Below are 24,802 nucleotides of genomic sequence, written 5' to 3'. Positions count from 1 at the left end.
CCCTGATTTGGGACTCTGCCTTCATAGAGTCTAGGGAGCCTTACACCCTGACTATGAACAATTTTTTTTTTTCCTTAAGTGTTAGAAGAGAGAAAGGGCCCTGTACTGTGCTCAGCCTGAGGCCCTGTTGCCCGCCTGAACTCGTAACTACGTTTAAGTCTAAAACCTAAGAGACTCCTGGTCAAAAGTGACCAGCTCTTAGATGGGGTGCTTGTGGGGCTCTTCCCTCATTGACTCTTCGCCATGAACCAATTTTCAAAGGGAGAGGCAACTTCAAAGCCAACTTCTTACAACATTTAATGCTTTTAGGGCTGGGATAGACCGAGGCCACAGGGGAAACCAGCAAAGGGTGTATCATCAGGAAGCCATTGGTCTTCAACAGCTGGACTAGAGGTGCTGGACCACAAGCTCAGTAGGAACATTCTTTCTCTTTTGCTCAATGTCTTAGCACATACTAGAAACACATCACTTCCTTACACCCGGAATTGCTGCTGTTCCTTCTTCTTTACTTCTGCCCAGATATCTGACAAGTCTTGTATAAATTGCTGGATCTAGCAAGACAAGGAGACAGCATTAGCCTCACTCAGCAAACACTCCCTAAGTCCTAAAATGGAGCATCCCCTTGCAAGGAAGTTCATCCATCTCATTCTTGGCTTCCAGAGGTGGCTGCATTGTCTCCTTTCACAGATTTTCTAGGTGACTTTAAGAATCAGGCTTAGCCAGCATTATTTGTAATAGCCAGAAACTGGAAGCAGCCTAGATGCCCCTCAACTGAAGAATGGATACAGAGAATGTGGTACATTTACACAATGGAGTACTACTCAGCAGAAAAAAAAAAAAACAATGGAATCTTGAAATTTGAAGGAAAATGGATGGAACTCGAAGAAACCATTCTGAGTGAGGTAACTCAATCACAAAAAGACAAACATGATGTTTACTCACTCATATGTGGACTTGCTTTATGATATATAGTAGTGACCGTGCTTTATCAGAGCTGTTTTTAATGATGTTGCTTAGAATGGTTTCCTTCCAGATGATGATTAAGAAGCTAATTAAAAAAAAATGGTGCCAGGTACCACAAGGGTAACAGAACTGTGCTGTTTTTCTGGGATTTTGTTTTTTACTTTTTTTTTTTTAATGGAGAGTGCTGGATGTCTCTACAATTTTGTTTAAATGACTGTAGAACCTGGAAAAGCTGTTGCTGCTATTGATGCATAACATACTGCCATTATTAGTCTATATACATATATATATGTTACATATATATATATATATATATATATATAATTTGAATTTTTAGAAACTTTAGCTGTTCTGTCACCTTTGGAAAAAAGTATCCCAGTTTACCGCATTCAGTTGGCATTGTACAAAAATTAACAGCCATATTGTTCTAGAAATGTTGAACTTAATTTTTTTTCATTTGTACAGGGATAATGCACTGTATTAAATATGTGAGGTCTTAAAAAAAAAAGAAAGGATTTTGAGAGCCCATCCCATGTGAAGGGATGCTCTCTTGACCTGGACACATGGGGAAGGGCCTAGGCCTGGCCCAGGATGTGGTAGACTTTGGGAAGCCCCTTTAGAGGGCCTTACCCTGCCTGGGGAATGGAGGAGGGATGGCTAGGGGCAGGTGGGATGTTGGGGGGAGGGGTGGGAGAGGGAGAAGGGATTGACATCTGAAGCAAGCTTGTTCCTAATTTGAACTAATAAAGTAAAAAAACCCAAAAAACCCCAAACCAAACAAACAAACAAAAGAATCAGGCTTAGCAAACGTTTTAATTACCTTTCCCTCGATATGCTCAAAATACGTGACAGAAGCAACTTAAAGGGGGCTTATGCTTTCAAAGGCTTGCACTCCACCGTAGAAGATATGGCGGAGTGGCGACAGAAGCATGTAGCAGTGGCTGGTCACATGGAGGGGACCAGGGAAGCAGAGAGTGTGGCTGAAGCAGGTGGATCAGCTGTCACCTTCAAAGTCCTGTACCTAGTGACCTACTTCTGCCAGGCAGGCTCTGCTGGCAAAGGTCACACCCTCCCAAACCAGCACCATAAACACTTAGAACACATGCCCACGGGGATACTTCGGGTTCAAAGGATAACAGCAAGCTAGAGCCAGAGTCAGGATGGAGTTGGGACCTGCTTAGAAGCAGTCATGTATGTGCAGAAGGGAGACAAGAAAGCGGGTTGCAACCAACCTCAGAGTAAGGCATTTTGCAGACAGGACTATAAATAGCCCTCAGGCAACATCAAAGCAATTGAGGGAACCCAGACCTGATGTTCACTGTGATGATCTTGTGTCCTCAAGGGAAATTTAAAATTCTATTCACAGGCTTCTGTTTTAAAAGTCTGTGGTTGGAGTGACAGGGCATAGATTCAGAGGCTAAGAAGACCCAGCTGGACTCCACACTCAACAGCTCTGAAGAAATATCCGATTCCGGGGATGCAAGCCAGGGACTCACGCATGCTGGGCACATGCTGCAGCACTTAGCTGCTCACCCAGCCCAGTTTATTATTTTTAAAAGGTGACCCCAGCTCAAGGGCAGAATGTGTATTCAACCTCTCCTTTTAAACTTTCTCATGCATTGTAATTATTATTATTTTAGCTGGTCATTTGACTTCCTGACAATGCACTTACAGTCTGCAGGAATGATGATGGATATCTTAAGTATCCTTTGGGCAACATGAGGTGCCCCTGGCAAGGAAAATCAAGTGCCAGGAGCACTTCTGGAAGTTTGATTCAGAAAAATAAAACTCGTCAAGGATCCAGAATGCTCAGGGAATGCACAGGTTGGGGCAGAGAGTGGCAGGTCACCCATTCCCAGGGCATCCTTCCCCATGACAGCTACAGGACCGGAGTTGAGCACACCAGGGGATCTCAGAAACCAGGTCACCATAACGCCGAAACAGCACTTATGTCTCTTTCATCTTTTTCCCTCACAAGCACATAGTGCCATTTACCATAGCAGGGTTCCCTTGTTATCCTGTCGGAACAGAACAAGCAACAGGAACAAACAGCACAGTCTACCTGTTACTGAGCCAGACATTCAAGGGATTTGCCAAAGTGTCCAGCAATGCTACTCTCCTCACAAAAGGAGAAATTTTAATCAGCCACGCTAGTTCAAAGACTGGGGAGGTGGCTCAGCTGGTAAATTGCTTGCTACACAAGCACGGGGATTCAAGTTCAGAGCACTAGCCATAGGTTTCCCTGGAAACCTAAGAGAATGAAAACTATTTCTGAACATAGACAGGAGGGTGGATGCAATCAGCTTTCTAGGAAGGTCCCCAGCTTTGCTCCAGACCTGGGCCCAAATGGAAAAGACAGCAGCCAGACTCAGCCTCATACAGCCTCCCTCCAACAATAGAGCAGTCCCAACAATGACAACTCGAGCCCACCTGGGATCTCCTGGAGTTGTTAGCATGCATGTGGCCAACAAGGATTTTGGGTGCTAATGCAATGGTCTCAATGTGTGAAACCCTGACCAGCAGTGTAACTTGGGGAATTACTAAACATGCAAATCCATGAGTGTTCATCTTAGATTTACTGAGTTGGAGATTTGGGGTGTGCCCAGCAATTCCCCAGTCCCACCAGTAGGTGGTCCTGACACTGTGGACATTGGGAGTCCACAGCTCTAGCCAATTCAGAACCTCTAGCCAATTGGGAGTCCACAGCTCTAGCCAATTTGACCCTGCCACCCTGCTGGACCCAGCTCTGAATCCTCCTCCTACCAAGTCCAGTTGTTTGTGTGTGTCCTCCAGGGACACCTGCGTGGTCTCCTTCAACTGCCTGCTCACGATCTGGAAGAGGTTCAGTGTCGCCATCTTAATGGTGCCAAGCAGGAGGGTCTTCTTGGCTGCTGTGTTCTGAATGTGTGCCCAGCGAGATTCCTGGGGACAGATGCGGCAGTTTGAAAGTATAGCACAGGAGAGAGAGAAAGAGAGAGAGAGAGAGAGAGAGAGAGAGAGAGAGAGAGAGAGAGAGAGAGAGAGAGAGATCCCCTTCCCCAGCCCGACACTGGACCTGCTGCTTACCCAGAAGATGACGTCGCTGCGGGCCCGGTCAAAGCGCATCTGCAGTCTTGCCAGCTCGTTGTTGTGTTGGAGGATCTCATCGTCCTTCTCTTCCATGTAGCGAGCCAGCCGTGCCTTGGCACGTTCAATCTTCTCCTGGCCTTCTTGCGCCGACTGCATGAGGTCTTGGTGCATGCTCACCAGCGTCTTGTAACGTGCAATCACCTCATGGATCTCTTCAAACTGAGGGGCCAATGGGCTTGGGTCACTGAATAGCTGCCTCCCAAGGGCCTGATGCAGCCATCTCAAGCCCACCACCTCTGACCTGAACACCTGAACACCAGGGCTGGCAAACCACAGCCATATATGGATATTGTGACAATGTCGGGTTCTCTGGGTTTGTATGGGCTATGCCCCTTATGTTTGAGGGTTCCTCACCTGGACCTGAGGTCTCTAATACCAGCTGCATATTAGAAGCATCTAGGGACCCTGAAGCAAGATAGCTGCCAAGCACCAACCCCAGAGGGTCAGATCAATAGCATGTCTATGGTAGATTAGAATTTTGCAAACTATCTCTAGGTAATTCCAGGCCCAACTAGGGTTGAGAATCGCTGAGGGGAAGCACTTTATCTCTTAAGGCAACAATGATCCTATTGAACTAGAATGTTCCAAGAGCCATGCACAGACCAGGAGCTGTGCTAAAAGGCTACTGACAGAGCAGGAGATAAGAAAGCCAGACCCCCATTCTTTGAACTTTATAGCCTCCAGGGTGGTTGGGTACAAGGAGGACAGACAGACAACTCGTCAGTGTAAACCATCTTTGGGACTGAGGGGTGGGGCTGCACAGAGCCCAGACACTCACTCCCTTTGATCATCATCTGCATCACAAGTGGGGCTGGAGGGGGTTAGCCAGTGGGGCAGGGGGTTTGCAAGATCCAGATCACCTGTTCCAACGGGGCCCAGAAGCACAGAGTTTGCCCAGCAAGCATCTCTACAGAGGGCAATGTGACCTCCAGTTCCATAACACCAATGCACCTCCCCGGGGGCTATCATAGTGTGCTCAGAGACTCTCTGAGCATGCACCCTTATCATGACAGTCGTCAGTGACAGGTTGGTGTCTAGGAACTGTCAGGCTGGTGTTTTCTCCGAATGCGCTTCAGGGGGAAAGCCACTCCAGGCAGTGTTGGAGGAGTTGGGAACAGCCAGAAAAGTATTCAGGGGAGAGAGGAAGGCTGAATAAGAAGCAGCCGAGCAAAGGCAGGTGGGAGATGCAAGGTGTGTCACAGATAGAGGGAGAAACCTGAGTAGAGATGAGTGGAGGCTTAGGGACATGTTCAGAATACTCACAGCAAGTTAACACAAATGGCCTGAGCTTCAGAGATGGAGGGAAGGAGATGGAAGCCGTGGGAAGGAGGTAGGGCTGCCCAACAGTTTCTTGGGAGACTGAGACCAGAGGATTGCACGTTCAAGGCCTGCCTGGGCTATCCAGTGAATCTGAGGCCAGTCTGGATAGCTTAGTGAGACCCTGTGTCAAACTAAAATAAGGGCTTGGGGGTGTAGCTCAGTGGTAGAGTGCTTCCCTAGCATGTACAAGGCCCGGGGTTCAGTTGCCAGCAACACATGTGAGTGCATGTGTGTGCACATGCTTACCCCCCCCCCACACACACAGATAGAGACAGACAGACCAAGACAGAGCACTCCAGAAAACTAGGAAAAGAGTATGAACTTTATCCATGAAGAATTTTCGTTTTAAGAAGAGGGAGCCCACGTCCTGTATGCATTTCCTACAGTTCCTTCAGCAAACACCACAAGCCATATGGAAGTTAGAATGAATGGATTTAATCAGAGCTACCAGGAAGAAATCTTGCAATTGTATTCTGATGTCAAGAGCCTCAGGTGTCTCAGCTTAAAGGAGCCCGTGCTTGTCCAAGGAGGGCACAATTTGAACATCAATAAGAATAAATACAAATGGTTGAAACATGGATTAAAATCCATGAGTTCATAATGACACTGAAGGGTCAGTTTTGGAGGCTGCTGACATTTTAATTTGTTATTCTGAACACTATAAAGAATCAAGAGTTTGATGAGGGCATGGCAGTCCCAAGCACTAGGAGACACAGAGAAGATCTTGAATTTGAGGCTAGCCTGGAGTGAGAGAGTGAAACACTGACTCAAAAAGAAAAGAGTTTAACAAGCTTCTTCCTAAGCCCCACAGTTATCAAAGAGCCAAAGACATTCTTTACAAAGTCTGGATCTTTATGTCTCAACATGTGGGTCACAGCCCCTTGGGAGTCAAATGACCCTTTCACAGGGGTACATATCAGATATCCTGCATATCAGGTATTTACATTATGATTGATACAATAGCAAAACTACAGTTACGAAGTAGCAACGAAATAATTTTATGGTTGGGGTCACCACAGCATGAGGAACTGTAGTAAAGGGTCGCAGCATTAGGAAGGTTGAGAACCACAGCTTTATGTACTGTTCTGAATACTAAATTTAAAGATAGTTTATGCCCCCTCAGTCAGTATCTGTCCCCAGCCACTGAGGAAACCAATGAAATAATTTTTGTCAGCAAAGACTAGTTTTACCTGGTTTCAAGCCTATCACTAGAACCATAGATATGCTCTCTTTTGAGTCTGGCCTTATTTTGCTTAGTATAATGTCCACAATACTTAAGAAATGTAAGAAGGAATATGGAAAAACTAGTTTGGACCCTGATTAAAACAAAGTGCAGCAAGACAATTATAGATATGGCAACGTTGATGGGGAAAACCCATGAGAACCACAGGCAAATAAGGAATGCTGAGAATGGGAGAAATAGTCTTCCCAGAGAAGAGCTCACCCATTAGTTATCCAGTGCAAGTAGCATTATATAGACAGAGCAGAACTGAACACACACACACACACACACACACACACACACACACACACACACACACACACGTACATATATATGCAATTAATGCAATTAATGAAAAGAAAAGGTCATGAATTTGACAGCAAGCAAGGAGGGCAATATGGGAGGATTTGGAAGGAGGAAAGGGAAAAGGGAAATAATGCAATTATATTATAATCTCAAAAATAAACAAACAATCCAGGCAGTGTTGGTGCATGCCTTTAATCCCAGCACTGGGGAGGCAGAGGCAGGCAGATCTTTGTGAGTTCGAGGCCAGCCTGGTCTATAGAGTGAGTTCCAGGACAGCCAGGGCTACACAGAGAAGCCCTGTCTCAAAAACAAACAAACAACCCACAAACAAGTGCACATAGAGCCTTATTGCATCAATTTGGGATACTTTTAAATATCAACTAGCTATATATTTGCTACTAATGAATAACATAACTCGTTTGACAATGGCACTGTAGACATGATTTTTTTTGGTGTATTTTTAAATTTTTATTTTTCACTTTATGTGTATGAGTGTTTTGCCTGAATGCATGTCTGTCAGTCTGCATACTGCATGCATGTAGTGTCTGAGGAGGCCAGAGGAGAGCATAAGATCCCCTGGCTACAGACAGTTGTGAGCCACCAATTGGGTGCTGGAAATCAAATCCAGGTCCTCTGGAAGAGCAGCCAGGGCTCTTAACTGCTGACCCATCTCTCCAGCCTTCTTTTTTTTTTTTTGAGGCAGCCTCGCTATGTAGCCTTGGCTGACCTGGAGCTTGCTATGTAGACCACACTAGACTCAAGCTCCCAGAGATGCCCCTGCTTCTGCTTCCCCTAGTGCTGGGAGCATGCACCACCATGCCTGGCTCTGTGTGCTTGTCTCTGAGGTTATGTTTTTTGTTTGTTTGTTTGTTTAAAGCTCTCATCTTAACAAGAGCATTCAAGTTCAATGGTCTCTCAGGGTCCAGGCTAGGGGCTAGACAGCAGTCCGGTAGGGCTTTTCTAAAAGGAGTCTGAAGGTGAGAGGGAAACAAACCGGCTCACACATGCATTCCTTTCATGACTCTTTATTCTTCAAGAAACTGTTCTTCCTGAAAACTTTTCTCTCAAAATCTCTCTTTAAGATTTCTCTCTAAAAGTTCCCTCCTCAAAAGTTCTTTCTCTAAAAGATCTCTTTAAAAATTTCCTAAAGTTCATCTAAAAGTTCTCCTGAGGTCTCTTTTGTCCCACAAGGCTTCTAGCTTTTATACCCACAGGCACATTTAACAGCTCTCTGACAAGAGGGCATGCATATCCTTCAGTGCCAGGAAGGCAGGTAAGATTTTTTTTGGTTGATAGAACTCTTTTATTTTTTATTATTTTTAATTATTCATATTTACATATCCATCCCCCATTCCCTCGCCCTCCCCTCCTCCCATGTTCCTCACCCAGCCCTCCCCCCCCCAACTCCTCCCCAGGGATAGTGAGGCCCTCTACCAAGGACCTTCAAAATCTGTCATATTGTTTGGGGGAGGGTCTAGACCCTCCTTGCTGTATCTGGGCTGTAATAGTATCCCTCCATATGGAATGGGCTCCCAAAGTCCATTTGTGCTCTAGGGATAAATTTGTGCTGTTAAAGGAGCCATAGACTGTCTTGGGCTCCTAGCTGGTACCCACATTCAGAGGGCTTGGTTTGGTCCAATGCTGTTTCCCCAGCTTTATGATTAGGGTCTCCATTCTATTAGTAGGTCAGGTCCACTGTTTCTGCAGGTCTCTCCATCCCCGTCTTGGCTCCTTTGCTCAACCCTCCTCCGTCTCTACAACTGAATTCCAGTAGTATGGTTCAGTGCTTAGCTATGGGTGTCTGTTTCTGCTTCGAACAGCAACTGGATGAAGACTCTCCTTCCTCTCCCTGCCCCCGGGCTCCAATTTGGTCAGGGGTTCTTGTCCCCATCCCCTTCTTTGAGGGAATATGCAGTTTTCTCTTGGGGTCCTCCTTGTTTCCTAGCTCCTCTGGCAGTGTGGAATGTAGGCTAGTGATCCTTTGTTCTATGTCTAAAAATAAAAAATGAGTGAGTACATACCATGTTTATCTTTTTGTGATTGGGTTACCTCACCGAGGATGGTTTCTTCTAGTTCCATCCATTTGCCTGCGAATTTCAAGATTCCATTTTTTTCCCCCGCTGAGTAGTACTCCATTGTGTAAATATACCATATTTTCTCTATCCATTCTTCAGTTGAGGGGCATCTAGGTTGTTTCCAGGTTCTGGCTATTACAAATAATGCTGCTATGAACATAGTTGAACATATGTCCTTATTGTATGAGTGTGCATTCTTTGGGTATATGCCTAAGAGAGGGATTGCTGCCTCCTGAGGTAGACTGATTCCCATTTTCCTGAGAAACCACAATACTGATTTCCAAAGTGGTCTTACAAGTTTGGACTCCCACCAGCAATGGAGGAGAGTTCCTCTTTCTCCACATCCTCTCCATTATAGATTGTCATTGGTGTTATTGATTTTAGCCATTCTGACAGGAGTAAGATGGTATCTCAGAGTGGTTTTGAGTTGCATTTCCCTGATGGCTAAGGATGTTAAGCACTTTCTCTCAAGTGTCTTTTAGCCATTTTGGATTCCTCTGTTGAGAATTCTCTATTTAGTTCTGCACTCCATCTTTTAATTGCGTTGTTTGGTGTTTTGGTAGCTAGCTTCTTGACTTCATTGTATATTTTGGTGATCCGCCCTTTGTCAGATGTGGGGCTGGTGAATGTCTTTTCCCATTCTGTGGGCTGGCATTTTGTCTTCCTGACTGTGTCCTTTGCTTTACAGAAGCTTCTCAGTTTCAGGAGGTCCCATTTATCAATTGTCGATTTCAATGTTTGAGCTACTGGTGTTATGTTCAGAGAGCGGTCTCCTGTACCAATTTGTTCAAGGGTGCCACCTACCTTCTCTTCTAGGAGGTTCAGTGTGGCTGAATTTATGTTGCGGTCTTTGATCCATTTGGATTTAAGTTTAGTGCATGGCGATAGATATGGAACAATCTGCAATCTTCTACATGTCCAAATCCAGTTATGCCAGCACCATTTGTTGAAGATGCTTTCTTTTTTCCATTGTATAAATTTAGCTTCTTTGTCAAAAATTCAGGTGTTCATAGGTGTGTGGGTTAATATCAGGGTATTCAATTCGATTCCATTGGTCAACCTATTTTTGTGCCAATACCAAGCTGTTTTCAGGACTATAGCTCTGTAATAGAGCTTGAAGTCAGGGATGGTGATGCCTCCAGAAGTTCCTTTATTATACAGGGTTGTTTTGGCTATCCTGGGCCTTTTGTTTCTCCATATAAAGTTGAGAATTGTCTTTTCAAGGTCTGTGAAGAATTGTGTTGGGATCTTGATGGGGATTGCATTGAATCTGTAGATTGCTTTTGGCAAGATTGCCATTTTTACTATGTTGATCCTACCTATCCAAGAGCATGGGAGATCTTTCCATTTTCTGGTATCTTCTTTAATTTCTTTCTTTAGAGACTCAAAGTTCTTAATATACAGGTCTTTCTCGTTTTTTTGGTTAGTGTTACCCCAAGATATTTTATTTTGTTAGTTGTTATTGTAAAGGGTGATGTTTCTCTGATTTCTTTCTCAGCACATTTATCTTCTGTATATAGTAGGGCTACTGAGATCAGGAATAACTGGAACATACCTAAACATGATAAAAGCAAACCAACAGCCAACATCAAACTAAATGGAGAGAAACTCAAGGTGATTCCTCTAAAATCAGGAACAAGACAAGGCTGTCCACTCTCTCCATATCTCTTCAATTTTGTACTTGAAGTCCTAGCTAGAGCAATAAGAAAACAAAAGGAGATCAAGCGGGATACAAATTGGAAAGGAAGAAGTCAAACTTTCATTATTTGCAGATGATATGATAGTTTATATAAGTGACCCAGAAAAACTCTACCAGGGAACTACTACAGCTGATAAACACCTTCAGCAAAGTGGCAGGTAAGATCTTGAGAAAAAGCAGGTGCCTTGCGTTTCTCCCCTAGATGTGACTTGCAAAATATCCTGGCAAACTTAAGTCTGGGGTGGGGGCGAGATGACACAGGCATGTAACTTGCAACTCATGCTTTTAACTGATTAAAGGGGGCTTCTCAGTGCTCTATCAAAGGGGAAAATTAAGGCTAGTGTGAGATCTGAAGGCTGACACCGGGTGAGAAGGAATTTCCTTTCTCTTGGGCTTATTTGAGAATACAAAGCACCCAGTATATAGTCTACATACAGCCAAATTTGCAGTAACAAATATTCTGGAGTTGATACCTAGAATATTAATTGCTACTTCTGTAATAAATGAGAAAGGCTTCCAAAGTCATCTTTAGACAAACATGCTGCAATACTTATGACTGAAGAAATAGCATTTGCTGCACAATGGTGGCAGTGGGAAGGTGTGGGTCATACAAGTGGCCTTTTTGCTGGAGCTAGATGATGAGTGATGGGTATTCTCTAAAATGCATGGCTTTACTTTTGTCTGTTTGAAATTTTCCATTAACAAAAAGTTCCTGAAAGTACTATTGACTAAGATTATGGGCAGTTGAAAGAAAAGAAGAATTTTTAATATTCTGTACAGTGTGGTAGGGTAACTATGATTGACAATAATGAATTGTAGATTTCAAAACAGTACAGAGGATCTGAATATCCCCAACAAAAAGGAAGCCATAGATGTTTGAGGTGATGGATATGTCAGTTACCCCAACGTGATCACTATGAAGTGCACACACACACACACACACACACACACACACACACACACACACACCTCAGTATATCCTACAAACATATACAATCATTATGTATCATTTAAAAATATTATTTTAAGAAATCATACTCCTGGACAGATGATTGTTAAAAGTTAAAAGTCAGCAGCCAAAAGCACTAGCTGCTCTGGCAGAAACTGGCTTCAGTTCCCAGCACCTGCATGGTAACTCACAACCATCTTAACTCCAGTCCTGGGGGCTCCAGTGTCCTCTTTAGATCTCAGAGGGCACCAGAAATGCATGTGGTGCGCAAGCGTACATGTAGGTTGAAGCATTCATATGCACAAAATAAATAAAAATAAATCTAAAAGACAAGAGTTTAAGAATGGAAGAGAAATCATCCATTGGGAAAAAAAGGCTAAGACATAGAAGGATATGTATAATATAATGCATAGTTTATGGATAGCTGATAGTCACAAAATAGAGACATGCATGAAAATGAGCAATTTAAAAACTATGATACTGGTGACCCCTGAAGAGAGGAAGACTGAAATTTGGATGGACATATAAGGGGTTTAAATTACCAGTAATGTTTTATTTCAGAAAAAAGAAGAGAGAAAAAAAGAAAAGAAAAGAATTGAGGAAAAATTAAGATTATACAAAGCTGTGTGTTGAGTTCTCTATGTTTAGAGTGTTAAGTTTTTCTCTATGCTTTCCAGTGTGGGGGGTGGGATGAGAGGAGGAGAAGAAACAGGAGGTGGAGAAAGAGAAAGAGGAGGGAGGAGAAGACTGTAGAATGCAAAAGAGCAAAGGGCAGAGGTAACACCAGATGAAGCACACAGCGTGAGGAAAGAGGAAGGGGCAGGGGTTAGATTCCAGAAATACCTAAGAGGCAGAATAGACCATATCTGATTGATGGTTACAGGGCATGGGGTAAGGAGGAAGCACAGTTATGGCTGTACTGTGGCAAGTCTGAGGCAGAGTCAGTCTTGCTAAAGGAAAAACTTGGGAAGAGGAGGCCCCAGAGGAGCCTGGGAAGGAGGGAGCAGAATATAAGACCCAAGGAGATGTCAGAGGAGCAATGCCCAACATCAAATGTTGCAAGAGGTGCTGCCAGAAGAGGGCTAAAAATGTCCTGAGCTGGGGTGACAGGGCCTGCAAAGACAGGGGGCGGGACACCTATGGCCCAGAGGGGTCCTCAGTAGAGTGGGGAAAATAACAAGCCATGCCATTTCCAAGCTGTGAGATCCTGAGCAGGTGCCTTAACCTTCCTGAGCCTCTATCTCCCCATAAAGGGATGGTCTGTTTATTCTTCCCAGTGGTTGGTGACAGAAAGAAGGCTGACTGTATAAACTCCTAATCAGCCTGCATGAAGTCCTAAGTGCCCAGGTCCTCGGAGGGGAGGTGTTTTCATATTTTTCCTCTCCTCCCCAACCACCTTCTCTCTCTCTCTCTCTCTCTCTCTCTCTCTCTCTCTCTCTCTCTCTCTCTCTCTCTCTCTCTCCCCTCTCTCTCTCTCTCTCTCCTCTCTCTCTCTCTCTCTCTCTCTCTCTCTCTCACACACACACACACACACACACACACACACACAGACTCAGACATACACAGATGCATATGTAAACACTCATTTCACATATAGCTTTGCACAGATAAACCATCAGGTCCTCCTACCCATTGAGGGATCTTGGCCGTCTGTCCCCCAGGGTTGCTGCCTCTCCCCAAAGCAAGATAACCATTCCAAGGGCCCCTAAACCCTAGCCATCTGGAGCTGAGCTATATTCTGCTAACTTGGAAAGAGAAAAGGGTGCTGTGGAGGGCCCTGTAGTGCAACACCCCCAGCCAGGGGACCCACCTCAGAGTTCTCCACCACCTTCTCTAGGTACTTGTTGAAGATGGCGTAGTCCTGAAGCTTGACACACAGCCTCTGGTGCTCCAGCCTCAGAGCATTCATCTCCTGCTTGGCCTTGGCCAGCTCCCGCAGGCGCTGCCTTTTCAGTTCTCGCTCTTTGTTGGCTTTTTTCAGGGCTCGGATCCGCTTCTGGTCATTCTCCTGCAATGAGGGAGGCAACAGAAATCAAACAAGCCTCACCCTCTCTCCCTGAGACCCTGGCCTACCTGGGACTGGCGACACCCTAAACCCCCTCTATTTGCTGAACTCAGACCACTGGAAGGGAGGGCAGAGCTTGCCTGGCTGCCCATGTTGGAAAGGAGGCATGAAGGAAGAATTTTGTGAGACTTTGGTTATTTGAAAGGACTTAGTTAAGCTAAGAGACTTCTGTGGCCTGAGGAGGCTGTGAGTGCAGAAATTCAGTTTAAGGTCAAGAAGGAGTCTGGTGGGGGCATGCAAGCAGGAAATTCAGATGCTGTGGGAGTTGGTCCCTAGGCTTCAGAGAGTGGGGGCTGGGAAGAGAACACACAGAAAGGAGGGTAGAGGAAGATCTCTTGAAAGACCCCTGAAGAGGTACTTTCGTAGGAGGAGACCCGTACCCAGGAATCAGCGAGACCACGAACTTGGATGCAAACTGCAAGAGGCTTTATTAGCGGCACGGGTACCCGGGGCGGCTTAGCTTCTGTTGGGCCAAGCGCGCCGAGCCAAGGGAGAGGGGTCCTTATATAGCAGAAAGCGCAATACAGAAGCGAGAAGCAGAGATTCTATTGGATAATTCAAATGAGGCGCAGTACAGTGTTATTCCTATTGGTCAATTTAAATGAGGCGCTATATAGGGTTATTCAAATGAGGTGAAGTATAGAGTTATTCAAATGAGGCAAAGTACAGAGTCATTTCTATTGGATGGTTCAAATGAGGCACAGAGCCATTCCAGACCAGCATATTCTCAAGGTCTGGTGTCTGGTACAACAGACTCAATTTCCCTCCCTCCAGATGGCTGACCTTGGGGGCGGAGACCTTGGGACGGAGTGTTCCCCATCGGGCGGGGGCGCGGGGGCAGGGCCCCAGGCCGGCCCACCTGGTGCTCGCCCTCGGCCGGCCCACCTGGTGCTCGCCCTCGGGCCGGCCCACCTGGTGCTCGCCCTCTGGCCGGGCGTGCGTCAGCGGGGGAAGTGGAGGCCGGTGGGGGTGGGGATGGGGAAGCCGCCGACTGGAGGAGGAGGCAAACTTGAGAAAGAAAGGGCTAAGGGGCAGGGGTCTTTCACTCTCTTGCATCCAATGAGGCTGAGGAAGGCTGAGTGGAAGAAGGAAGTCCTTGACAAAGCTTTTGTGGTTCTGTTTTTAGTGGTGGCCATTTGTCATGGGGCAGGTGGCTCATCCAGGGTTGGGAAGCCCACATGTTCTCCTGACATAGTGCCTCTATTTCTCCACCTGTCGACTGTGAATGGCAGCCCCTCTCTGCCTTACTAAACCCAAGGTGGTTAACAACGGAACTGTATGTGGGGGAGACAGCTCAGATTGGCATGGGCTTGGGCTGGAGGAGATGATACAAGTAGTTCTGCACCCAGAAAGGATGAGGCTCAGCTACTGCACTCTGGCACTGCCTCTCCCGACCGCAGCACCCTCCCTCAGGACTAAGGGCAAGCCTCCTCCCTTCACTTCCCCAGGTGTGTCTGTTCTGTTGTGGCTCCTATGATTCCACATGGATCAGCACATATAGTGGTGACATTTAGAGGGCATGGAGCAGTGCCACGAAGCAGGGCACCAGATGAGTGCCCAGAGGGACCCTAAATCAGTCATATCTGAGTTACCTAGAAAGTTAAAAAAAAAATTACAGGTGTCTAGGCTCAACCCGAGACCTGCTTGAGGCAGAAGTTACTGATGTCTGTATTTGCAACAAGTTCTATGAGATTCTATAGCTGCTGACTGCCTGGAAGTCATTTGGACAGTCCTTAATCCTCAAGCTTCCTGTCCTCCCAAATACTCCATCAACTTTGCTCTGGTCCAGGTGGGCTACATTTCAGAAGAAAGTATTTGATTTGTTCACTTGCCTGCTCTGCACAGTTGTGCCTACAGTGGAATGAAGACTTGAAGAGCAGGGTTCCTCCAGGAGAGGGCAGCAATGCCCCCCTGCAGCAGGACCCAGCCCTTCAGGCTGGTCCAGGAGGATTGCTGACCAATAAGTCGGCAGAGGTTTATGTTTTGTTTTGTTTACGTTTTATATACTTTTCTGTGTGCATGTGTATGAGTATGTATGTGCTACAGTGCATGTCTAGAAGACAGAGAAGAAATTATGGGAGTCAGTTCTCTTTTTCCAACATGTAGGTCCTAGGGGTCTAGCTCATTCTGTCAGGCTTGGTGGCAAGTGCTTTTACCCACTGAGCCATCTTGCCAGCCCAAATCGGGATTTTAGCAACACTAGTGCACCCTTCCAAGTACTGATTAAGGGCAAGTGTTGTACAGGACTATCCTCTGAGCCAAACCACAGCCATCTTTTGCACCAAGTCACAAAAGATCATCACAACTGGTCTTGCTGACTGTTGGTGCTCCCTCACCGAAAGGGGGTGGGAGTCATGGGACCCTGAGTACCCAGCCACTGTTTCCGACCAGTTGTGTGCAACTGTGTATTAGTTGCAGGTGGCTCTAGTGTCTCTGGGGTGTTAGAGTATACAGGTGGGGAAAGACTAGGGGAGGGGCAACTTCTATGGAACCATGAGGAATCCGTCATCCATGCTGGGCACAGACCTTCCAGTTCTGCTTTAAGGTCACCCATGCTCCTGCTTATAACCACTTACTCATGTTCTGTAAGTAATCATAAAAATCTCATTGGTTCTCCAGGGTCATTGAGACTTTATAAGGAAGAGGGAGAACACTTTCTAACCCTCAGCCCAGGGCAGAAATTCGCCAAACAGGGACTGGTTCCTTGTTTCATGGACCCTCAGTATTCCCCACCTTCAGCAGGCCCCCATTTTCAATGCAAGGACAAAGATAGGGAGAGTATGAGTGAGTGAGTGGAACAAAGCCCTCTAACTTACTGCTGTATTCACAAATAGTAATCTCTGGCAGGGGCACATCCATCTCTCCATCACACCTACTGATCCATCCATCTACCCATCCACTTGATAGACAGTCTCAGGTACTGGCAAGGAAATAGGAAAGGGCCAACTAGAGAGCAGCGACTGACAGGTCAGCAGGACATTACAAACAGCATGGTGTATAGAAGATGCCTTGGAAAGCAGACGCTGTTGAACGCAGACGATGCCCTTAACCCTGTGCGAGGAGCCTACAAAATCAAGTAGCTAGGAGGCACAGTTTGCAGAGTGTAAACCCTCCAGCCTGCTGCAGCCCAGACCGCTTCATACCTGAATGAATTGCTCAAACTTATGGATATGGGCTTTCAGCTGCTCTTCTTTGACACCTAGTTCCTCCCAGCGCAGGTTCAGAGTTTCCATTCTTCTCTGGAATGTCTTTGGGGGAAATGAGAGAAGGTATAAATCAGGGAGCCCCCTGACACGGGTGCTCAGAAAGATTCTGAGTGTTTTATCCTTTGGCCCAGAAGTACCTGAAAGCTGAGGAAGTAGCTCAGTGGTATAGCATTTGCCTAATAGATCCAATCCCAACACCTCAAACAAAACATAGTTACAGAAGGGCTTGCATTTTGCACCCCATCCTGCACTGGGTCCTTGTGTAGTGTCCCAGGACCCTGGTTTTCCTGAGATTCACACCCTTTCTGTACACCTTTTCCTCCTCAGCAGGAGGAAAGAGACCAGAACCACCAGCCAGAATTCCAGCTCTAGCCACCCCACCCACAAAACAGGGGACCACCATCCATTAACCTTGAGCCCCAGCCAATCCCTTCCCTATCCTGCACCCCTACCCTTATTGCCCCAACTCCCCACCTCACCTGCTTCTTGTGTTCCATGGCCTGGTGCATGATCTTGGCTTCTTTCTTCTTCTCCAGGAGCCGGATGGACGGAGATTCTGACTGCTCTTCAACATTTGGAAACTTCCTGCACAAGAAGTGTGAATAGGAGTCAGGCCTCCTGAGGCTGGAGCAGGCTGGGGTAGTGGGTAACTTGGGAGATAGATGCCCAATGAAAAAGAAAAGGGGTCTCTGCTCTCACTTTAGTGAAAGAAGCAGTGTGCTTAGGAGAGAGGCCTACACGGGCTTTCTGGAGGGAGCAAGGGATGGGGACCCGGTCTGGGTGGAGCTGGGTAGTGGGGTTAGGCAATTGGGAATACTGGGCTGTAGGAAAGAACAGGCAGTGCAGTGTCATGTGGGTATGGGTAGTCTCAAACTCAGAGGAGAGGCAGACGAACTCCCAAACACTCACTGCAGCAGCTGAAGCAGCCGCTCTCCATACTGCAACCGGAAGTATTCGGCCAGGTCCTCCTCTTCCATGATGCCCAAACTCATGGTGGCAGCTACCTAATAGCCCTTCCGGCCTTCTTTTCCGAGTGAAACGATGAGTAGCAAAGCCACAGGGTACTCAGGAGAGGTGGCTGTGTTCTTGCTCTCCTCTCCTCCCGCTCCTCTCCTGCCCCACAGAGAGCGGGATGTCCTAGAGACACAGCAGAAGTCCCCCAGAGACTTCCTTAGTATGATACGCTCTTGCGCTGATAGGAGATCTGGTTACCTAGCAACAAACTGTTCTGTGGACTGTAACTGGAACCCAGAGTTTGCCCTCTGACCTATGTCCCTACAATCCCCACTTTTGCTGAGGTCACCTCTGTTCCCACTTGCACCCTTCAGGAGCTCTGGGAAGAAGTTAGGCTTGGTTATATTTCTGTGGGCTCCGTTGCCAGGCAGGGAGGCAGGGAATGGTCATCCACAGCGGGGAGGGGGAAGTTTGTTAGGTGAGTCGGATATATGAGGCTGGTTCCTGCGGCTTCCTTCATAGATTTAGGGGCATGTGAGGGTGAAGGAGACACTGGGCAGCAGATGATGACAAAGAAGAAAAGCAGTAGAGAAGACAACGTACTTAGCCAAGCCCAGAGGGGGAGTGTGTGAGGTGGGCAGGAAAGTGTGGAGAGTGGGAAATTGAGACACATTAGAACCAAGTAGTGGGCCAAGGATATGTAGGTGGATACAGAGAGTGGCCACTGGGAATGTGGAAAAGGCTCCTTCGACATGAGAGTGAGTTTATTAAGTACAGATAAAATGCTCTTTTGAGATGTAAGTCGGGGCGGGGGCACCAAAATACAGTAACGGAAAGGCTCCCTTGTTTAGCCAGTTTATTTCATGATGACTGCCTTCCCCCATTCCACCTGGCACGTGCATAAATACTTATTTGACTTGAGGTTAAATCTGTGTAAGTTTGGGGCCCTGTGTGAGACAGAACCGTGGGGACCTCTGTGGGGAACCTCTGCACCACGCCCTGGTGCTCACCCTTCCCTACCTCCTCTCTGAGTCTCGCAGTTCAAGATGGGATTGGCTGGGATTTGATTGCTCTCACAGGAGCCAAGGACATAGCTTGTAAGCCATGTTGTGTGTCACCTGGGACAGAGCTTGCAAGCCATGTTGTATGTCACCTGGGACAGAGCTTGCAAGCCATGTTGTGGGTCATCTGGCATGCCCTGCCAGCTATTCTTTAAATCCCAGTTGTGAGGAAGAGTGGTTGGATGTACTGCCCACTCCTGTCCTACTCCTGTTCCACCTTCTGTTGCTCATCAGGGCAACAGAAAAAAACCCCACCCACTCATTCTCACCTACCCATCCCCTCACCATCTCCAAACTGCCCTAACTCCCTAATCCGGAGTTTCAGATAGACCCAGCAGGATGGCAATAAGACAAATAAATGATTCTAAATTTCACAAAGGTATGTGTGTGTGTGTTCTTTATCCAAATAATCTGACACAGTCCATCAGGGATTTCTCTATTTCCTCCCCTTCTCTCCCCAGGTGATGGCTCGGCTTGGAGGGGCTGTGTGACAATGCCAGCCCTTGAGGAAGTTGGGTGCTTCTGGATTAATCAGTTACTCTGGGACATAAGTCACACACACTTGCCTGTCCAATCAGGTGGCCCGGGGCCAGGTTGGTCAATACAAGAATTGAGACATCCTCCCCTTCCCATGCAGCCCCCTTGGGTCTCAAGGTTCTTTGTGCTGTTTCACTTGGTGCCTTGCATGAGTCCGTCTTGACTCCAGGCACCGACCTTTATCCTGGAGGGCAGCAGGCAGTTACTGCCTGCCTGGGCATTACAGAATAAGGCTTGTGCTCTCAGCTTTGCTCTGCCTCCCGACCTACACTCTCTTTCAAAACCTCTCTCCACCCTCATCTTTACCTGTTCTGGTCTCCCCCATATCGCCACTCACTGCACTTTTTGTCTTGCTGTTTGTCTCTGAGGTAAAATCTATTGAGTTTGTTTAAGTAAATTATTTAATGGGCTTAGATGCTGGAAACCAATAGGAATATTTTGCTTTCTGTCCTGTCCCATTATCCTCTGAGACTGTGACCTGGGGTACCTAGCCTAGGGGCACAGGGATTGCCTAACACACACACAAGAATCTGGGTTGGACAGCTCCACAGAACTAAAGGGAAAGGGGGAAGAAAAATAGCAGAAAATAAAAGGCGTAGGTTAATATCTTAAAAGTATTATCCTGGAGATGTCCCAACTATCCTGGAGGATGCTCTTCCAGCAGTGTCCAGGGGTCCAAACTCCTTCCTTCTTGTAGCTCCACTGTATTCATCTGGGTTGGTCCTATCACTGCTGAAGGAAAAGAGAAAATACACGGATGTTCCTACTTTTAAGTGAATCACTGTCCCCACCCCTTCACTTTGGAAGGCTCCTTGCACTGCAACAGGCCGGGCACTATTTTGCTATGTCTCCAAGAAAAAGAAATTACATTGAAAAGCATCCAAACAGCCTGTGCTGTCCTCTTTTTGACAACGGAAAAGGGTATTTGGGGCAAGCAGAAAGCAAAGCTTAAGAAAGAGCCCAGTAGTAGATGAAAGAAAATAGGCCAACTATATCTCATATGCAGAAATTTAGTGGCAGCACTAGCAAATTTAATTTAGTTCACACCGTCTCCCGCCTCTCCTGGGAGAGTCTGTGCCACACAGTGGTCAGATCTCTAAGCCCCTTCCAGAGTGCTGCTTTCAAAATACATTTACTGGGGCCTCCCTCTTAGAAGAGTAATTTGAAGAGAATAACCAGGACCTGCATGCAAAATTCTTAAATATTAGGAAATCTATTAATAAAATCAATTCTATTGAAATTCTCAGGAGAAGAATTGCAATTGTGATAGATGTCAATGTGACATTGAAAACGTCTACATTTATCCTTTAAAAAGTACTAGTAGATTTGCTGGGCACAGGGGTGCACACCTTTGATTCCTGCACTGTAGGAAGATGTCTGTGAATTCCAGGCCAGCTGGGGCTACATAGAGGACACCTCCCCACACACACGTATTTGTATGTATGACTCAAAAGTATTTTATTAACGTGTAAAAGACTCTGAACCCAAGAGATAGTGTTAACATTTGTGTCAAAGATATTCTTGCTAAACTTAGGGGTGTGACAGGCTTTCTGCTGTCACTACAACCACTTAACATTGTTTTGGATGCTCTAGCTAGTGTGGAAATGACAAGAAAATCAAGTTTTTCTCTTCTTATTCTTTTTTTTTTTACACAATGGCAGATGCTGTGATCGTGTGCTGTGAAAATTCAAGAGGATGGTTAATTTTGATGACTTGAATTTAATGTGATACTATGCAATTTACAGAAAGAATGAAGCTGATTTGTATGCACGGACATGAGAGAAGGTAGTGGTGACAAACGAAGTGACAAAACAGAGCTGCAGAAGAGCCTGCCTAACAGGATGCAGTGCGTGCCTGTGTGTGGTGGAGGCTGTCACAAGAGCTCTGGAGGCAAGAATGACATGGGTGGGGAAGCTGTTTGGAATTATTTATTTATTTATTTATTTATTTATTTATTTATTTAATGTACATTGGTGTTTTGCTTGCATGAATGAATGTCTTTATGAGGGTATTGGATCCCCTGGAACAGGAGTTCTGGACAGTTGTGAGCTGCCATGTGGGTGCTCAGAACTGAATCCGTGTCCTCTGGAAGAGCAGTCAGTGTTCTTAACCACTGAGCCATCTCTCCAGCCCGTTTGGAATTTCTTTTTTAATTTACTCCCCATGTTGTTTATTTATATTGTCTTGTAGCTTTATTTTTTTCATAAAACACACACACACACACACACACACACACACACACACACACACATACAGAGTTTTTGAGACAGACCCCAAGTGCACTTCAAACTCAGTGATCAGCCTGCTTCTGCCTCCTAAGTGTTGGAATTAAAGACGTGCACTCGCCATGCCTGGTGCAACTCTGCATTTCATGTCTGAGGCTCCACCATACTGTTTTCCCTGATGGCTGTATCATTTTACATCCCCACAGCTGGTGACAAGTAAATTTCTCTGCATCTTTGCCAAAATTTGGTATCTCTGCCCCCCCCCACTTTATGTTAGACACTGTGATGGGTATGAGGGGACACATCCATGTAAAATGGGGTTCCTTTTTTTTGTTTGTTTGTTTTTTTTTCGAGACAGGGTTTCTCTGTGGCTTTGGAGGCTGTCCTGGAACTAGCTCTTGTAGACCAGGCTGGTCTCGAACTCACAGAGATCCGCCTGCCTCTGCCTCCCGAGTGCTAGGGTTAAAGGTGTGCGCCACCAATGCCCGGCGGGGTTCCTTTTTTATAATGGTAATAAATGAATCTATTTAATTATCCGTTGTTTAAACGGTATAGATAAAGTCAAAACTATCCAACACCCAGTCTTGTGTGTCAGAGGTAACCATGTGCTCACCAAGCACTTTTGTCCAGTGCTGTGGTGACGTGTAAAAGACCAACACTTAGTCTTTTTTGTACAAGAGTGTGTACCACTGAGCTGAAATCGGGAATTTAGTTAAAGAGAGGGAGGAATGAAAAGCGAAGGGGTCTGTAACAGGTTGGAGAAAACCACAGGAACAATTGGCCTGAACAAGGGAGAGCACATCGTCCCCAGATGCTGTCGGGGAGGCCAGTACAAGACTGATCCAGACCCCTGAACATGGATGTCAATAAGGAGGCCTCTGCACTCCAGGGAGCCTCTGGTGGTGGATTAGTATTTTTTCCTGGTGCAAGAAGGGACTTTGAGAGCCCATCCCACATGAAGGGATGCACTCTGGCCCTGGACACATGGGGAAGGGCCCAGGACCAGCACAGGAAGATTTGGTGGACTTTGCAGAGGCCCGTTGAGGGCCCTACCCTGCCTGGGGAGTGGTGGGTGGATGGGGTGGGGGGTAGGCTGGGGGTGGGGGAGGAGGGATGGGGGTGAGAGGAGGGACAGGGAGAAGGGACTTACATGTGAAACATGTAAGCTTGTTCCCTAACTAGAACTAATAAATAAATTAAAAAAAAAAAAGAGTGTGTACCAGGCTTTCTTTTGGGCCACCAACCAGCTCCCAAATCATGACATAGAGACTTCTTACGAATGCTCAGCCTTATCTTTTGCTTGTCCCGCTAGTTCTTATAACTTAACCTGTTTCTCTTCATCTGTGTTTTACCTCAGAGGTTTTTTATCTTTCTTTCCTTCTGTATATCTTACTTTCACTGTATCTGGCTAGCTAGCAGCTAGCTACCTGGCTTCCAGTCCCAGGAGTATCCCTCTCTTTCTCCCTCATTCTCTCCTCTCTTCTCTGCCCAGATTTCTCCTCTTACATGTTCTCCCTGCCCGCCAGCCCTGCCTATCCTTCTTCTGCCTAACTTTTGGCCATTCAGCTTTTTATTAGACCAATCTTAGGCAGGCAAAATGAAACAGCAACACATCTTTTCATAATTAAACAAATGTGACACATCTTTACATAGTTAAAGTAATTTCCACAAGAGTGGGCCTGAGAATTTTCAGTCTTGGTCTCCCCTGTTCTAATCGAAAAGAAGTCTCATGTAAGGAGTGGAAATTCAATCCAAGAGAACCAGAGGCATCCTCAACAAAGGCCCTCTTCTTTATATAAGGAACAGCACAGCAAATATGGTAACAGCAAGAATGTGGGGCTCATTCTTCATCAACCCTTCAGAGGAGTCTCATGTGGGAGAAACTTCTAGCCCTATTGACTCAGAACAAAACACAAGGCCTCCATCAGGTGTTCTCTCTCTATATGTTGTTCACAACATTATCTGGGGTGTGGGGCACTCTGGCCTGGGTGGGGGCACTCCTTTCAATGCCTTCCTGACTTCAGCACATGGTCTTAGACCAGGTTATCACATCTCACACATACACACATTGTTCTGAGTCAGGAGCATGACTCGGTCACAGAGGAAGACTAGGGAAGATGGTACATCTGAGGCTGTGGATTCAGCTGAGCTTGTAGGGGTGAACTACAAGTCCAGCGTGTAGTAAAGTGGATTTCAATGTTTTCCTTAGCAGGTGGTTAATTCTGAGGGCCAGAGACATGGTTAAGAGCCCTTGTTGCTCTTCCAGGGGATCAGGGTTCAATTCCCAGCACCTTCTCGGTGGCTCTGTAATTCCAGTTTTAGGCACTAAGGGATGCATGTGGTACACAGACATACATGCAGGCAAACATACATATACTTCAAATAAAAATAATAAAGAAGCTAACTAATGCTGAATGGACTGACTATACAGTGTATGAGCAGACTGAGCACATGGTTATAAATGACCCCACAGCATATTATTAACTTGGTTACAGGTCGAGCGCCACCTTGCCTGATCTCGGAAGCTAAGTAGGGTCAGGCCTGGTTAGTACTTGGATGGGAGAAAGTTTGATATGTTTATAAAGACAAACTCTAAGAAGCATTTTTTCAGAAAAACCATCTCCACACAGCACCTGTGACGTGCCTGGCACTCTCCTAGACTGTGGGTTGGTCTTGACCAGCCAGGAGGAGCAAATGGCACACAGGTTCTGGTGACTACACGTGGAGGTAGTATCTGCTCTTGCTATCACTGCCACCACCAGTGACTGTGGGTAGGGATGGGAAAATGGGGTAGGAGTCAGTTGGTGACCACAGACCTTGGCAGCTGCCAGGATCCCATTGGTTGCTGCTTCTCCCAACTTGGGGCCCTGTGAGTCCGAAAGTCTGAAGCTTGAAAATAATCATTGGCACCAGGCAGTGGTGGTACATGTCTTTAATCTCAGCACTTGAAAGGCAGAGGCAGGTGGATGGCTAAGAGTTTGAGGCCAGCCTGGCCTATAAAGCGAGTTCCAGGACAGCCTCCAAAGCTACACAGAGAAATCCTGTTTCAAAAAACCAAACCAGAAAAAAGAAAACTATCATTGGCTTTAAA

At 46.2% G+C, this 24,802-nt stretch overlaps 1 protein-coding gene across 2 annotated transcripts; it reads right to left on the bottom strand.

Moving 5' to 3' along the window:
• Positions 1–473: 473 nt before the first annotated feature.
• Ccdc42 (coiled-coil domain containing 42) lies at positions 474–17,926 on the bottom strand. 2 transcript variants are annotated; one of them, XM_035448332.1, is made up of 7 exons: positions 17,844–17,926; positions 17,414–17,519; positions 16,872–16,976; positions 13,474–13,671; positions 4,030–4,251; positions 3,727–3,885; positions 474–551 (listed from the first exon to the last, which is right to left on the bottom strand). In XM_035448332.1, the coding sequence occupies exons 1-7, from the start codon at positions 17,924–17,926 to the stop codon at positions 474–476; spliced, it is 951 nt and encodes a 316-aa protein (XP_035304223.1). The 2 variants fall into 2 exon arrangements, with proteins under 2 accessions (XP_035304223.1, XP_035304224.1); XM_035448333.1 differs by lacking the exon at positions 4,030–4,251.
• Positions 17,927–24,802: the final 6,876 nt, after the last annotated feature.

Source organism: Cricetulus griseus, chromosome 7, assembly GCF_003668045.3.
Source record: "Cricetulus griseus strain 17A/GY chromosome 7, alternate assembly CriGri-PICRH-1.0, whole genome shotgun sequence".
In the NCBI taxonomy this organism is placed as follows: domain Eukaryota; kingdom Metazoa; phylum Chordata; class Mammalia; order Rodentia; family Cricetidae; genus Cricetulus; species Cricetulus griseus.
Note: the sequence above shows the minus strand (reverse complement) of the source record. Positions and strands in the feature narration are given on the sequence as shown.